The sequence below is a fragment of the Natator depressus genome, chromosome 4 (genome assembly GCF_965152275.1).
Source record: "Natator depressus isolate rNatDep1 chromosome 4, rNatDep2.hap1, whole genome shotgun sequence".
In the NCBI taxonomy this organism is placed as follows: Eukaryota; Metazoa; Chordata; order Testudines; family Cheloniidae; genus Natator; species Natator depressus.
Window position 1 is genome coordinate 69,224,712 of NC_134237.1, and position 16,717 is coordinate 69,241,428.

The window sequence follows — 16,717 nt, forward strand, 5'->3', positions numbered from 1 at the left end:
CTATGTACGGGGTGGGTGGTTTTCCTTGCCCAGTTCAGAGTGGGGCCTCAGCCTTCTTCATAAGGTGTTTCCTTAGACAAAGCTCACAACCTTTGTGTGTTCTTGATGGAAACAAGACACAAATACTGCACTTAGTAGAGATATGCGTCTCATCCATGCCACAGAAGTAACATTGTGGTTGTTGCTCTCAGAGAAGAAGTGAGGGCAAGAGATACAAATCTTCAACCTCAGGACTCTGGGCATAGTCCAGTGGACACAGAGATTTTGACTCAGGACATCTGGCAGTAAGAAGGAACTGGCGAGGCATCGGACTGCATTGCCTCTTATGTCCTTGGTCGGGAGCATGAGGAGATCTACTGAATTTCTGGATGTGGGCGCATGGCACAGATGTGTATGTATATGTGGAATAAACACAGGGACCAGGGCTCTGAGAACTCATTGGTTTTCTCATAAAACAAAAAACTGATCTTCAAAGGGTAAGTCCTCTATGCTTTGTTGAACCTGAGGAACTTTGCCAAAGCTCTTCTCATTGTTGCAACTGAGGCCATAATCCTGGAAGTGGCACACACCACATCCAGTGCTGACTGTAGTGACATCTTTGCCACTAGATGGCCTTCTGCAATGAAAGCTTTAAACAATTCCCTGGAGGATTTCTAGCAGCTTATCCATAATTTTGGATATAGCCTCCTAATTACAAAATTATATTTTGATAATAGCACTTGCTGATTAGAAATGTGCATTTGTAAAGACACGGTTGAATTACTTTTCCTTCCCATTAAATCTAACCTCTTTGTCTTTAGGCATGGACTTATACTTCCCCTGTCACAGCCTCTCACTTGATGCTGTAATGACAAGAGAGGTAGGGACTTAATGTGAGTGAAAGCACTTGAAACCCCGCAGAGGGACATAATACCTCTCATCAGTACACTTCGCTGTGGGCAGCAAGGGAGTTAGGGTATGCCACAAAGTCTTTGTACGTTCCAAAAGCACTTCATTTACAGCAAGAGAGCTACCCTCCCTGTAACAGACAGCTGGAGAAGGTCCACCAACTTATGGATGTTCTCCTGAACAAACTCAGCCTGAATGCCCTAGGCTGTAACCATTCGCCTCAGGAGATCTTGAACGACTTAAAATCCTCTGGCACAGGAGAAGATGAATCCAGCATTGTGGAATCACTCCATGAGGAGAAAAAGGAAGAGAAGATAATCAGATCTCCGGCAGCAACACCTGCCCCTGTAAAATTGGTTCAGGCTGAACTAGTTCAGAGGGAGCAACCTCAGTCTCTCTGCAGAGTAGGCGGTGAGGGAGACTCAAGAAGGGAGACTACCAAAGGGACTGGTGACCTTATCTTGGACTTCGCAGATGATCAGGACTTCGCAGATTGAGGAACATCCCAAGGGTTCCAGAGAGGCTACTGAGGATAAGGATATGGCATTGGTGGCCAGTAGGAATTGAGCCAAGAGCCCCTTTCCCTACTGCTGGAATAGTGCCGATCTCAGTACCGATGGTGATCCCCAGGAAGTCTCAAAGATTTTTGAGAATGGTACTTGGAAGGGAAAGGAGAGGTGGAAGATGTCCCCAAGCTCAATCTCGAAGAACCTTCCAAGTAGCCTGGTGGCAATGGAGGAGCCACTTTAGGCGGAGCAAGCAAACATCCAGCCTCTTCTGAAGCCCAATATGCAGGCCACTTTGGTGCCAACATTAAGGTAGCTGGCATCTTAGATACCGGTTGCGGCATTGCACTTATGCTTGGCAATGGAATGGACTTTGGTACTGAAGTTGAGGCTGGTACCAATACGTCAGGCGTGGTCTACACCGAAAACATAGTCAGTACTGAAGACAGTATCTGCCCCGATGAGCTCCTAGGTACCAAAGAGAAGGCTGAACTCAGCTCTGCATGCTGAGTTTTAAATGGTACTGAAACAGTGCTGGCACAGGGAATACTCTGCAACCAGTCCAGCCAGTGCTGAGTGTACAAAAAAAACCACCACAGCTGAGTGCCCCTGAATTAATGGAGAGTGAGGAACAGAAAGGCAGAGTGAGTCTGATGCTGCCAGATATGCCAGTGGAACGGAAACAGTCAGTGCTGACATCACCAGATTCAATGGATGTCCCACAGGCGATGCCGGAATCAACAGTACAGTGTCCAATCGTCTTGGTACCAGAGAGCAGGTAGATAGCCCAACTCTGTCCTGTATTCTGAAGGAATCCCTGTGCCAGCCTGTACTCCTTTTAGTAGATGAGAAGGAATCTCTCCAAGCTCTGGCGTGGCTCTGATCTGCTTTGAGAGTCCTCCTACTCAGAGGACCAGAGAAAGGAGAACAATTTCTCTTTCTCCTCAGAGAGGAATCAGAATCTGGCCATGGAACAACAACCTGTGCCAGTTCCAAAGTTCTCTGAGGGGCTGGACAATCTGTGGATGCACCCTGCCCCAAAACAGGCCTCATGCCCGGCTCCATAAGGTGTTGCTTAAGTGCAAGTCTCTAGCCATCTGCATTCTCTTTCTGAATGACTTACAAATGGGGCACTTTTCTTTAATGTGCCCTTCTGCAAGACACAAACACAGAGTGTGGGGTCACTATTAGGGGTAGCCACCCCACATAATGGGCAGTGTTTCAAACCTGGTAAGGGCATCAAACCAGGCTAAATCCTACTTAACTGAGGAACTGAGAGGGGTTAAGGTGGCACTGCCCTTAAATAGCCACGGGAGGGGCTACGAGGGGCCAGAAGGCATGCGTGCTGCGCCTAAGGGTACTGCTAGGCAAAGTTCTCTGGCCTTGGCATGCTAGAGATTTGCACACCTGAGTGGAATACACATCTGCAACCACTTGAAGAAGAACTAATCCAAGCCTGGTACTTTGCCACTCGCATTGGCCAACATCTGAAACTTCATAGGAAGACTAATAACTCTGCACCCAGCAAAGCTCTACATGAAATAATCACATATAGATTGAACAAACCTAGCCACAGTGCAGTCCTCCTAGTAGAGTGCAGCTTCCTTCCCTCAGTGTTCCGGACCTTGATGTTCAGATAGACTTTTGAGGTTGGTTCACTTTCTCCTCAAATACCAATCTGCTCTAGTATTTCTCCTACTAGTGACATTTTCAGGTTGCTTATTGGGACCTCTTTGCAACACCATGGAACCACAGCCTCTAGTACTTGATTCCCCTGTTCCCCACTTCTCGCAATTTGGGCAGACTGAGTCAACACTGTAGAAATTCCCTCTTACCTGGCTAAGACAGACATGATTCACAAATCTGATACAGCTCTCCAAACACAGAAGAGCACCTAGGGTAGGAGCCAGATGTCTTTTCGCTCACTTAGGAAAGGAACAGTCACTAAATTATATGTACACTTTAATAGACCATCTTCACCTCCCTACCCCCCGATATCTCCTGGAGTACCATGAAAGCTTCAACAAGGAAGTTTAGGAGAGACAGGGCCTGGCCTGGACTCTGCAGCATCAAAAATATTTTTATTACATTGGATTGCTTTTTCTGCCTTGCATTCAGATGAGAAAAATGAGTAACTCAGCAATTTCAGAAAGGTGTATTAGAGTTTAGGAAATTATCTGTCTCTTAAAAAAAAAATCAATCCACATTATCTGACTGATCTCTTGTATCAATGAATTTCACAGACTGACTATGTTCGGTGTGAAGCACAAGTTCTTTTTACCTGTTCTAACAGCACTGCGAGCCTGGTTGACTGTCATTTGCCCCGACATGTGCATAAGAACCTTGGTTTGTGGACTAGTTTGGATATGTGCCGCAGAAACCACAGCAGTTGGGACCACATTGGAATGGACGGTCAGGCCATTCCCCTGAAGTTTCTGTGATGTTCCACCAGCAGTGGAAGGGCTGACCATGGTCATCACTCGTCCTGTCTGGCCAGCAGTAGACATGGGGACTTTTGCTTGCAAAGCACTTGTCACCGTCCTGCCAAAATTAAAAAGCCCTTTGATTCAATTATTTTTTAAAAACCCAAAACATAAGTAGTTACTAAAAGGCAATGCTCTTCTGATCATTAGCTGGTTTTAGGGTTAAGTATAACAAACAAATCAATGTGAACAACTAGAAAAAAAGTAAACTATTCAGACATTTGCTTAAAAAAACATCATACCTTGTGACTGGTGCCACATAATTGCCAGGAAAAACACCAATCTTGCTTGTGTACATGGAGGTTCCTTTGAACCAGCCATCTTGACAACGTTCAAACACTAAAAACATCTCCCCCTTTCGCAGTTCCAGTTCATCCTCTTTTCGAGGACTGTATGGATATATGGCAATATACCTAGAAGAAAGGAAAGCACATGAATCTCTGTTTATCTAATGTTTAAACTAAGGCTGTCAATTAATCAAAGTTAACTGAAGCAATTAACTCAAAACAAATTAACTCAATTAAAAAAATTAATTGTGATTAATTGCAGTTTTAATCGCACTGTTAAACAATAATAGAATATCAACTGAAATTTATTATAAATATTTTGGATGTTTTTCTATATTTTCAAATATATTTATTTCAATTACAACCCAGAATATAAAGCGTACATTGTTCACTTTTTTTAAAATCAATATTTGCACTGTATAAAACAAAAGATATAATATTTCAGTGCAACTTACAAATGTAGATTTTTGTTGTTACATAACCGCATTCAAAAACAAAACAGTGTAAAACTTCAGAGCTTACAAGTCCACTCAGTCCTACTCGTTCAGCCAATCGCTTAGACAAACAAGTTTGTTTACCTTTATAGGAGATAATGCTGCCCGCTTCTTATTTACAATGTCACCTGAAAGTGAGAACGGGCATTTGTTCGCATGGCACTTTTGTAGTTGGTGTTGCAAGGTATTTACGGGCCAAATATGCTAAACATTCATATGCCCCTTCATGCTTCGGCCACCATTCCAGATTGTTGGGCCACACATAGAACTTAGTCTTGACATGCTTGTACATATGCCAAGTCCCATACCAGTCCATGGCTCATCCGGGCACATTAAAGTAGAACCAGAGGTCCTTGTTGCTAGGCTGGCTGAAGTACCCCAGGCTTATGGCCAGGATCTTACACTTGTGACTGAACTCCTTGCGGGAGAATTGTATGCGTATGTGGGGAGAATGTTCTGTGGTTGTACCCGCATTCTGCCATATATTTTGTGTTATGGCAGTCTCGGATGACGACCCAGCACATGTTCATTTTAAGAACACTTTCACTGCAGATTTGACATAACACAAGGAAAGAACCAATGTGAGATTTCTAAAGATAGCTATAGCACTTGACCCAAGATTTAAGAATTTGAAGTGCCTTCCAAAATCTGAGAGGGGCGAGGTATGGAAAATGCTTTCAGAAGTCTTAACAGAGCAATACTCCGATGCAGAAACTCCAGAATCCGAACCACCAAAAAAGAAAATCAACCTTCTGTTGGTGGCATCTGACCCAGATGACGAAAATGGATGTGCGTCAGTCCACACTGCTTTGGATCATTATCGAGCGGAACATGAAATATATGGCAGTATGTGGATAAAACAGAGTAGGGCACATGCAATTCTCCCCCCAAGGAGCTCAGTCACAAATTTAATTAATGCATTATTTTTTTTAACAAGCATCATCAGCATGGAAGCACGTCCTTTGAAATGGTGGTCGAAGCATGAAGAGGGATACAAATGTTTAGCATATCTGAAATGTAAATACCTTGCAACACCAACTACAAAAGTGCCATGTGAATGCCAGTTTTCACTTTCAGGTGACACTGTAAACAAGAAGGGGGCAGCATTCTCACCCATAAATGTAAACAAACTTGTTTGTCTGAGCAATTGGCTGAAAAGTAGGACTGAGTGGACTTGTAGGCTCTAAAGTTTTACACTGTTTTGTTTTTGAATGCAGTTATGTAACAACAAAAACATACATTTGTAAGTTGCATGAGTTGGTTGAGTTCAGGATCCTGACGCAGGGAAGAAAGGTAAGCAGCAGGATACGGACCCTGGACTTCAGGAAAGCAGACTTCGACTCCCTCAGGGAACGGATGGGTAGGATCCCCTGGGGGACTATCATGAAGGGGAAGGGAGTCCAGGAGAGCTGGCTGTATTTCAAGGAATCCCTGTTGAGGTTACAGGGACAAACCATCCCGATGAGTCGAAAGAATAGTAAACATGGCAAGCGACCAGCTTGGCTTAATGGTGAAATCCTAGCGGATCTTAAACATAAAAAAGAAGCTTACAAGAAGTGGAAGGTTGGACATATGACCAGGGAAGAGTATAAAAATATTGCTCGGGCATGTAGGAAAGATATCAGGAGGGCCAAATCGCACCTGGAGCTGCAGCTAGCAAGAGATGTCAAGAGTAACAAGAAGGGTTTCTTCAGGTATGTTGGCAACAAGAAGAAAGCCAAGGAAAGTGTGGGCCCCTTACTGAATGAGGGAGGCAACCTAGTGACAGAGGATGTGGAAAAAGCTAATGTACTCAATGCTTTTTTTGCCTCTGTTTTCACTAACAAGGTCAGCTCCCAGACTGCTGCGCTGGGCATCACAGAATGGGGAAGAGATGGCCAGCCCTCTGTGGAGATAGAGGTGGTTAGGGACTATTTAGAAAAGCTGGACGTGCACAAGTCCATGGGGCCGGACGAGTTACATCCGAGAGTGCTGAAGGAATTGGCGGCTGTGATTGCAGAGCCCTTGGCCATTATCTTTGAAAACTCGTGGCGAACGGGGGAAGTCCCGGATGACTGGAAAAAGGCTAATGTAGTGCCAATCTTTAAAAAAGGGAAGAAGGAGGATCCTGGGAACTACAGGCCAGTCAGCCTCACCTCAGTCCCTGGAAAAATCATGGAGCAGGTCCTCAAAGAATCAATCCTGAAACACTTACATGAGAGGAAAGTGATCAGGAACAGTCAGCATGGATTCACCAAGGGAAGGTCATGCCTGACTAATCTAATCGCCTTTTATGATGAGATTACTGGTTCTGTGGATGAAGGGAAAGCAGTGGATGTATTGTTTCTTGACTTTAGCAAAGCTTTTGACACGGTCTCCCACAGTATTCTTGTCAGCAAGTTAAGGAAGTATGGGCTAGATGAATGCACTATAAGGTGGGTAGAAAGCTGGCTAGATTGTCGGGCTCAACGGGTAGTGATAAATGGCTCCATGTCTAGTTGGCAGCCGGTGTCAAGTGGAGTGCCCCAGGGGTCGGTCCTGGGGCCGGTTTTGTTCAATATCTTCATAAATGATCTGGAGGATGGTGTGGATTGCACTCTCAGCAAATTTGCAGATGATACTAAACTGGGAGGAGTGGTAGATACGCTGGAGGGGAGGGATAGGATACAGAAGGACCTAGACAAATTGGAGGATTGGGCCAAAAGAAATCTGATGAGGTTCAATAAGGATAAGTGCAGGGTCCTGCACTTAGGATGGAAGAATCCAATGCACCGCTACAGACTAGGGACCGAATGGCTAGGCAGCAGTTCTGCGGAAAAGGACCTAGGGGTGACGGTGGACGAGAAGCTGGATATGAGTCAACAGTGTGCCCTTGTTGCCAAGAAGGCCAATGGCATTTTGGGATGTATAAGTAGGGGCATAGCGAGCAGATCGAGGGACGTGATCGTTCCCCTCTATTCGACACTGGTGAGGCCTCATCTGGAGTACTGTGTCCAGTTTTGGGCCCCACACTACAAGAAGGATGTGGATAAATTGGAGAGAGTCCAGCGAAGGGCAACAAAAATGATTAGGGGTCTAGAGCACATGACTTATGAGGAGAGGCTGAGGGAGCTGGGATTGTTTAATCTGCAGAAGAGAAGAATGAGGGGGGATTTGATAGCTGCTTTCAACTACCTGAAAGGGGGTTCCAAAGAGGATGGCTCTAGACTGTTCTCAATGGTAGCAGATGACAGAACGAGGAGTAATGGTCTCAAGTTGCAATGGGGGAGGTTTAGATTGGATATTAGGAAAAACTTTTTCACTAAGAGGGTGGTGAAACACTGGAATGCGTTACCTAGGGAGGTGGTAGAATCTCCTTCCTTAGAGGTTTTTAAGGTCAGGCTTGACAAAGCCCTGGCTGGGATGATTTAACTGGGAATTGGTCCTGCTTCGAGCAGGGGGTTGGACTAGATGACCTTCTGGGGTCCCTTCCAACCCTGATATTCTATGATTCTATGATTCTATGATTCTAAGTTGCATTTCCATGATAAAGAGATTGCACTACAGTACTTGTATGAGGTGAATTGAAAAATACTATTTCTTTTATCTTTTTTACAGTGCAAATATTTGTAATAAAAAATAATAATACAAAGTGAGCATTGTAGACTTTGTATTCTGTATTCTAATTGAAATAAATACATTTGAAAATGTAGAAAATACCCCAAAATATTTAAATAAATGCTACTGTATTATTATTTAACAGTGTGATTAAAACTGTGATTTCTAGGTTTTTTTAATCTCACAATTAATTGCAATTAATGTTTTTAATTGTTTCACAGCCTTAGTTTAAACATAAAAAGGTACACAATCACTTTCTTCTACTTTCCCGACTGGGTAAGAGTTCAAAGTGAAGGGCAACAATTAAAGACTACAGCATGACAGGTGCTGGGATATCATAACCCCAAGAAGTGCCCATGCCATCTAATGACACACCACCAGCATCTTGTAGCAACTATAAAGAACAGCACTATTAAGGGAAAAGTATTATGTTAAATTTTTAATCAGTTATTGTGTGTTCCTTGTTAGTGTATGTTATTAAAATTACTGTACATTAGAAATTAACTGAAAATACTAACTGTAAATTTTGTTATTTACTGTAGTTTCTTTTTCTAGCCATTAAATCCTTCTCCATGCCTTCCCCCACCTCTTCTTTTCCTTTCTGTGAGTATTTATACTTGGGAATGAAAGACCAGATTCAGAAATAAACAAAATACTTCTGATTCAACTTTTTCTTTTTAAATCAGAGAACTGGGTCCCTACAGTGCAACTGAAGTGCTGGAGGGAGATGTGCTATGTTGCTGGAAACTGACGCCTACAAACAGAGTAGCTGCTGTTTCACTTTTAAAACCCACTTGTTTTCCTCCTAAGAAGCTACAGCTTAATGTAGTAACTCTGGAATCATGACTGGGGGAAGAAGTAGGGAGGAGTATCAGTTTTGTCCTCTCCTGTTCTGTTTCTTTTTTAAAAGATATATTTAACAACTTCCAAACTTAGCTTTTCGAAAATAAAAATAAAACAGATACTTCTACCGTTCTGTACTAGATATTATTAGGGACATTTCCCAGTAGTGTAGGATTTCTAATTGCCACTTTAGAGTGGGAGAAACCGTCTGCTCACCACCTTTCTTCTACACTCTGCGCCAGGATAAAATGAAGAGCAAGCTTTTTTTGTTTTTGTTTTTTACTTTAAAATATATGTGTTTATATCAGACCCATGGGTAATAACATCTACAAATAAGTTATTGCATTTTTCAAAAATACAAAAGCCCCCTTTTGAAAAAGGGCCCATCACTGCATACACTGGCTGGGAAGTCAACAAATCTTTCCACTCTCATTCTCAGGGGTAGGCAAAAGAGGGGAAGGAGAAAAAGAGGCTTTACAAAATGTCAGTGTGAGCAAAATTGGTCCTAGGTGCACTGATTAAAGGAAGCGGGTATTTTTGTCCCCTTCCCTCCTATATCAAACATTTACTGCTTTCACCTGTCCAGCAATTTGTGCAGTCCCCCACCTACATAATCTACTTTCCCAGATTGCTCATACGATGTAATTTTCAGGAAGAGAAATGCTGTCAGGACCACAGGTTATATATTAAATATTTTTCACCTGGCAATATTACTCCCATTTGCTTGTATTACAAGAGTGAGGACATAACACTAGCTAGCAGCTTTCTGTCTTAATTCCAAACTGCCATCCACTAATTAACTTAACTGTAGAATCCTCAGTCGAACTGCACTTGCAACCTGCACAGGCAGCCTGACAATGAGATGCTAATATAACATGCCAAACAAGATACAACGCTTTCTGTGTCCTAGCATAAATTATTCTACATGGGGATGGTCTTTTGATTCCTTTTATAGTAGATGACACTGAAGGAACTCACTCAGGACATTGCCACTTGTGAATTAGATAGTCCTCACCCCTAACTCAAGGAAAAGAAAAGTACATTCCCTCTCTACATGATGAATATTCCATATATTTGTACTTTATCCACATAATATAATGCAGCAGCATGCTATTATATTTACCTATGCTATAAATAGCTTTCAGCATGAAGACTGTTGGGGGAGATCACATAACAACTCCACTGTGTTGCTTTTGTTTTCTAATTATAAGCACTGCTTTCTGGGAATTTTAGCAGGACTCAGGCCAGCTGGTGAGTCATGAACATGTACCAATTTATATCTGACATGACCTGTCTTACTGTATTTTCTTCTCCTCTTTCCCCTTCACACCTCCCTTCTGCCCACTTCCCAGACTGACAACTGGTAACACATTTCAATTTCACTTACACACTTGGTCGAGACTGTGGCCGTAAATGTGCTGTTTGGTCAGTTGATCCTGATGCAGGCCTTTGTATTACTCCTGGAGAAGGCAGCCCTGAAGATGTTGAAGCAATGATTGTGGCAGACAAAAGAGGTGGTGGCGGAAGGGGGGGATTCATATTCTAGTATTAAAAGAATAAAAAGAGCAAGAGAAAATACAGTGTGTTAAGATACTGAAAAAAAATCTTTAACAGTAAATTAGTTGAGCACAGCATTCTACCATCGGTTGATAAGACATAACTAGACAACTAGGTTTGTCTCTCTTTTTCCAGTTTAAGATCTTGAATTCACTAGAGCCAGTTTAGGAAACACACAAGTAATTTCCCAGCACAGGGGAAGCTGAAAGTGTTGTTTCTAATTATAACAAACAACATTTTCATGAGAATTCTTAACAAGAATCCAGAAGCCTTCCAAGAGGTAGGTTTTACATCCTACTGTTGAATAGACTTCAATCCCTGGTTGTTTTTGTAGACTGAAGCTGAAACGCAATATACAATTCAGCTGCAGTGCACCCAAAACCACTCCTAGTAGAAAATTCCCTTTGATGTGTCGGCTACAAAAAGCAAGAACAATAGTAGACCACAGTCACTGTGCTATTGTTGCCATTTTCATTTATTCTTTTATTTAGAAGTGCCAGCTTTTGAAATTCAGTATTATCAAGACTGGTCATCTTTAACAAGCACACCAGTGAAAAGCTGCAGTTCCCTTACAGGCAGATCCTAACGGGGGTTCTGCCTACAGGATTCCATTCCTTTTGAAAATCAATAGAGTAATTGTTACCTTCTGATCTATAAAACCTCAGATAATTCTTTAGGAGCCTGTGTACTGACACTCCTGGGAAAACAGGCTCACAAAGGGGGACTGCCCCCCCCCAACCCTCTTTGAAGCATCCCATGTAAGAACTGAATACAACCCCCCCCAGTATGTGATACAGAAAGCATAAACTATTTTCACTTATCAACTCCACGGTAAAGCAATCCCTTAATTTCTAAACAAATTTCTGAACCATTCCATTGTTCATTCAGCTTTGAAGACCCCAAATTAAAAATATACATTGACAAAATGTATTGTATACCTGTCTGTTCCAATACATCAGCACATAAATATAAATTGCGACCATAACATTCAGAATTCAAATTACATTCAAGCAGATTTTTTGTCTGAACACTGATTTGTTAAGTTTTTTCTTTCACATTTTTCTAAGTAAATATTCACACAAGATGCTGTAGCAACACACACAGTGAGATTACCACCATACTGCATTCAATGTATTAATAAAAGACAGCTTCATAAAATGCAATCTTGCACTTTCAGTATTCAGTAATGAACTATATGTTCATGGTTTTCAAAACCTAGCAGAAGTGGTCACACATCAACCAGCCTTATAAGCACAATATAATGAAAATGTATTCCTCAAAAATGCTTAATAATGGTGTGATCAGTAAGGTAAGATGGGAAACAGCTATATCTTATTTTCATTTAAATCTTCTTCTGATTATAGGTACAGCCTTGTGATTTCAAAATAAATCAACTGTACCCAATACAGAACGTACATAACCTCCCAGAAGAATGTAACGTGCTATGTTAGCAACAGCTATATACATTGGCCAGATAATATCCATTTAGGATTCTAGACCAGTGAAACAAAAAAAACCCCAAGGTTTTAAAAAATGTTTGGCATTGGATAACAACACTATCAAAACTACTTTATATTATTTTTGTTGACAACGTTATTTATAGTCCAATTATATAAAGGACAGGAGATCATTTGGAATTTACAAATTCAGTTACTTTCTTAACACTTGAACTGTAACATCCACAGATGTTACAATTCCACTGGTATGGAATTGTATGGTGAGATATCTCTTGTACTTTATTGGTTCTGTTAATACACTTGATTGTACACCAGTACCATAGTACAGGATCTCTGCTTTGTTTGTTTTTTTAAAATAAAAACAGACCATGGAAAGTATTTTGCTGAAGAAGGTTAATGAAATTAAACTAATGGAGTTCAACACCTTAAGTAACTATCATTATGTTTGCCTACCAAAAATTTGACAACAGTTAGACTGCTGGCATATTGACACAACTGCCTATCATGCTGACCAATACTGTCTCAGGCCTGATCTACACGACTAAGTTATGCTGACATAGCTACATCACAAGGATTGCAGGGGTGGGTGGCACAGGGAAATCGCACCCTCTAGTCAACATTGCTATGCTGAAAAAGCCCAGGTGTAGATGCAACTATGCTGAAAGAAGAGCGCTTCTGTCAGCATAGCTAATGTTATTTGGGGAGGTGGTATTACCATACTGACAGAAAAACTTCTGTCAGCAGACAAATATCTACAATACAGGGTTACGCCAGCATAGGCTCTGGAGTGTGGACATGGCCTCATTGTTTCCTTGTACCCCCTTTGTCTCCATCTGCTGTTTCTTGCCTTATACAAGGGGTGGGCAAACTTTCTGGCCTGAGGGCCACATCGGGGTTGCGAAACTGTATGGAGGGCCGGGAAGGGAAGGCTGTGCCTCCCCAAACAGCCTGGCCCCCACCCCCTCCCACTTCCTGACTGACCCCCTCAGAACTCCCAACCCATCCAACCCCCCTGCTCCTTGTCCCCTGACCGCCCCCTCCCGGGACCCCTGCCCCTAACCACCCCTTGGGATCCCACCCCCATCCAACCCCTCCTGCTCCCTGTCCCCTAATTGCCCCGACCCCATCAACACCCCCGCCCCCTGACAGGTCACCCGGGTCTCCACCCCCTACTCCCTGTCCCCTGGGACTCCATCCCCTAGCCAACCCCCCCTGTTCCCCATCCCCTGACCGCCCCGTCCAACTGTCCCCTGCTCCCTGTCCCCTGACTGCCCCCCGGAACCTCCTGCCCCTTATCCAACCACCCGACCCCCGGCCCCTGCCCCCTTACCATGCCGCTCAGAGCAGCAGGAGCTTGCAGCCATGCCGCCACTCTCCCTGGCAGGAGCTGCGGGCCACAGTGCTGGCGGTACAGCGAGCTGAGGCTGCGGGGGAGGGAGGACAGCAGGGGAGGGGCTGGGGGATAGCTGTCCTGACTGGGAGCTCAAGGGCCAGGCAGGACAGTCCTGCAGGCCGGATGTGGACAGTGGGCTGTAGTTTGCCCACTTCTGCCTTATACTGAAGGTAACTCTAGACTTATGATGGAGTGTAGAGTACAGACATTGCATGCCCACCTTGCATGGGTATAAATAACAGTGTAGATGCTGGGGCATGGCTTAGAATAGATAAGTAGAGTGCCCTACATGTGTAAGGGGACTGTTGACCACTTACTAACATTCAGGTCAGCCTGAATGACAGGATGGGCAGGCTAATCAGAGAGTCAGGAGGCCAGGGAGGTCCCGTCCTCTGTGTGAGCTGGATTTGCCTGGGTCAGACAGAGTGGGGCCGAGCTAAGGAGAAAGCAGGGGCCCAAGCTAAGCTGGGGAGCAGAGCTGTGCCAGATCCAGAGGGACCAGAAAAGCAGCCCAGAGAGAGCAGACCTTGTCCTGGGAGCAGAGCTGCAGCAACCAGAGCCAGAGGGGCCAGAAAAGCAGCCCAGGAAGCAGGTCAGTGCTGGGAGCAGAGTCACAGAAGCAGCCTGCAGAGCAGACCTGTCCTGGGAGCAGAGCTGCAGCAACCAGAGCCAGAGGGGCCAGAATGGTGGAGCTGGGGCTGGAGCAGTCCAGAGCTGGGTGCGGTGAGCAGCTGGGGAGAGCGAGGGGGACCCTGGGCAGCGGGCCCAGCACAAGGAGACGCCTCAGCCAAGAGGCTCTGCAGGCCAGGCTTGGATCGTAACCCCGACAGGGCGGGGGCGACACTGGGAATAAGGGTCCTACCACTTACAGCCTGAGAGTGTGTGGCCACCACCAGAGCAAGTGTCCAACCCACAGCATCCCTACAGCACAGCCAGGGCCTGAGAAGAAGGGCTGGGACTTACAAGGAACAGACTGTGAACTGCCCTGACATTCCAGAGACACTGTTTGTGATGTTCCCTGCCACAGAGCGGGTTGATGTGTTTCCTTTAACCTTTCCCATTTTTCCTTATTTTTTTTAAAATTAATTGTTGATTAAATAACTTGCATTTGCTTTAACTTGTATGTAATGGTCAGTGGGTCAGAGAAGTGCCCAGTGCAGAGAGAGTACCCCGGAGCGGGGACACCCTAGCCCCTGTCCTAGGTGACCACAGTAGGGTTGGAGGTCGAGCCCCCCAGGAATCCTGGGCCCAGCCTTGTTGGGGTTCTGAGGACTCTGCCAGACAGGAGAGTGGAAGGGGAGTCCTCAAGGGCAGGGAGGCCACTGGGTAAAGGAAGTGGGAGCGAGGACTCTGATCCTTTCGCTAGCCCACTTCACCGGGGTAGTGCAGAAGCCAGGAAAGTTCCCCACAAGAGCAGGACTATTCCTCCGCTTACACATGCTTGAACCTTAGGCAATATACCCTACACAGGTCTCTACAAGCCTAAGTAGTACCTCAAACATCTACACATATTTTTAGCAATGTAATCTCCCGCCACCTCCCCACTGCTGGAGCCTTTCCCTGCCACATTGAAAGGCTCTGGCAGCAAGGAAAGGCTCTGGCAGTGGGGAGGCAGTGGAGAAAGGCTCCAGCAGCAGGGAAAAGTTCTGGCAGCTCCTGTACTCTCTACTACACTCTCTACTAGCAGCTCTCTACTACACTCTGCTGTAAACATAGACAGCCTATGGGGCTATGCTCGCATTAGCTCTGGAGTGTATCCATGGCCTCTTTGTTTCCTTGTACTCCCCTTTCTGTCTCCATTTGTTGTTTCTTGACTTATACTGAGATGGCAAGCCCTGTGGGGCAGGGACTAACTCTTTGTTCTGTGTTTATGCAGTGCCTAGCCAATGAAGTCCTGCTCCAGGACTGGGGCCCCGAAGTGCTATGGTAATACAAATATAATAATAATAGTAATAGTAACAATACTAATAATGTAAACTAGTATTCAAAACAACCAACAAAAGCACAGGACCCTCTTATGTCTATCCTTTATGAGAGAGGTCAATTAGAAGTCCTTGGAAACCAATTCTGACAATATGCAGCAAATATTTACACACAATATGCAGGCACCACCAGTTTACACTTTGATTATCTTCTAAAATGTGTATCCTTCTTGGAGATGTACTTTACTTTTATGAATACATGCCATAAAGAGAGTTCTTATTTTTTTTAAAGTCCAATCCCCCACAACATTCTATTCTATTCAGGTTCTTATGCTGTCCTCGCCATTGTCTAATCCTATCCTATAGGGATAAAACCTGCAGCGAGCTGCACCCCAATTAAACTTCATAAGACTTGGCAAGTACTTAGAAATCTAAACAAAATACCTGATTGACTGTAGACAAAAAAATGCTCCACAAATTGCTCTGCTCCAACTTAATAAACTAGATCCAAATGCTTTAGCCAAATTTTCAGAAATTCTGGCATTCAGCCATCTCTTAGAGATACTGAGAGACAAATCTGCCTCTAGTTCAAGCCAAGTCTGACAGTTCCTATATTCAGTATTTCACACAAAAAAAGCACAAATATAAGTGAGGGAGTAAAACCTTTTATGCTGGTTAAAAAGGAATTTTTTGCCTAATGAAATTCAAAGAGGAAAAAAATAGAGCTCACTGTGTTTGCATAATCACTTTCCAGCTACGGAATACACTTGACTGTAGAAAACAGCATTTTTAAAAAGTCTTCACCATAAATGGAAGGGTTTTGAATTTTAAAAAGTACCACACACCACATTGTGTTTCAAAATAGCTAAAATGATGTGCTATTTTATTTACTTCAGGTTAAAAATTCCATATAGGCATCCCTCCTATGTTCTAGGCACTCATAAATAATATTAAAAATCAGATGTAAGAAATCCGCTTCTCTACCTCTATCAACTAAAGATCAATAATCATCTTAAACATCAAAATATTACAAAAGACATAATAGCAAAGTAACAATAATATGTCCTATCATCCCTCTGATCATCAACTGCCAAAACGTCTGGAAAAACATGTGCTTTGCACCAGGCCCAGAAGGTTAATTAATTCAGGTTCAGGTCTAACAAAATTCCTAAACTATGATCTGAACTACTTACAAAAGCCACACTGATACAATCCCTCATCACTTCTGGTTGTTTCCCCCAGCCTACCGAAATTATCCTCCTTTTATAAAGACTAACCATCAGACAGCTAGCCTCTTATTTATGCCTCCTC

At 43.7% G+C, this 16,717-nt stretch overlaps 1 protein-coding gene across 1 annotated transcript in view; it reads right to left on the bottom strand.

Annotated features, from left to right (window-relative positions):
- Positions 1–16,717, bottom strand: part of SH3RF1 (SH3 domain containing ring finger 1) — a 157,272-nt gene that overhangs the window by 33,632 nt on the left and 106,923 nt on the right. The window contains exons 7-9 of the mRNA XM_074951138.1: positions 10,465–10,619; positions 4,120–4,290; positions 3,676–3,935 (exon numbers count right to left, since the gene is read on the bottom strand). Coding sequence (XP_074807239.1) covers positions 3,676–3,935; positions 4,120–4,290; positions 10,465–10,619 — 586 coding nt within the window. The remainder of the gene's footprint in view (positions 1–3,675; positions 3,936–4,119; positions 4,291–10,464; positions 10,620–16,717) is intronic.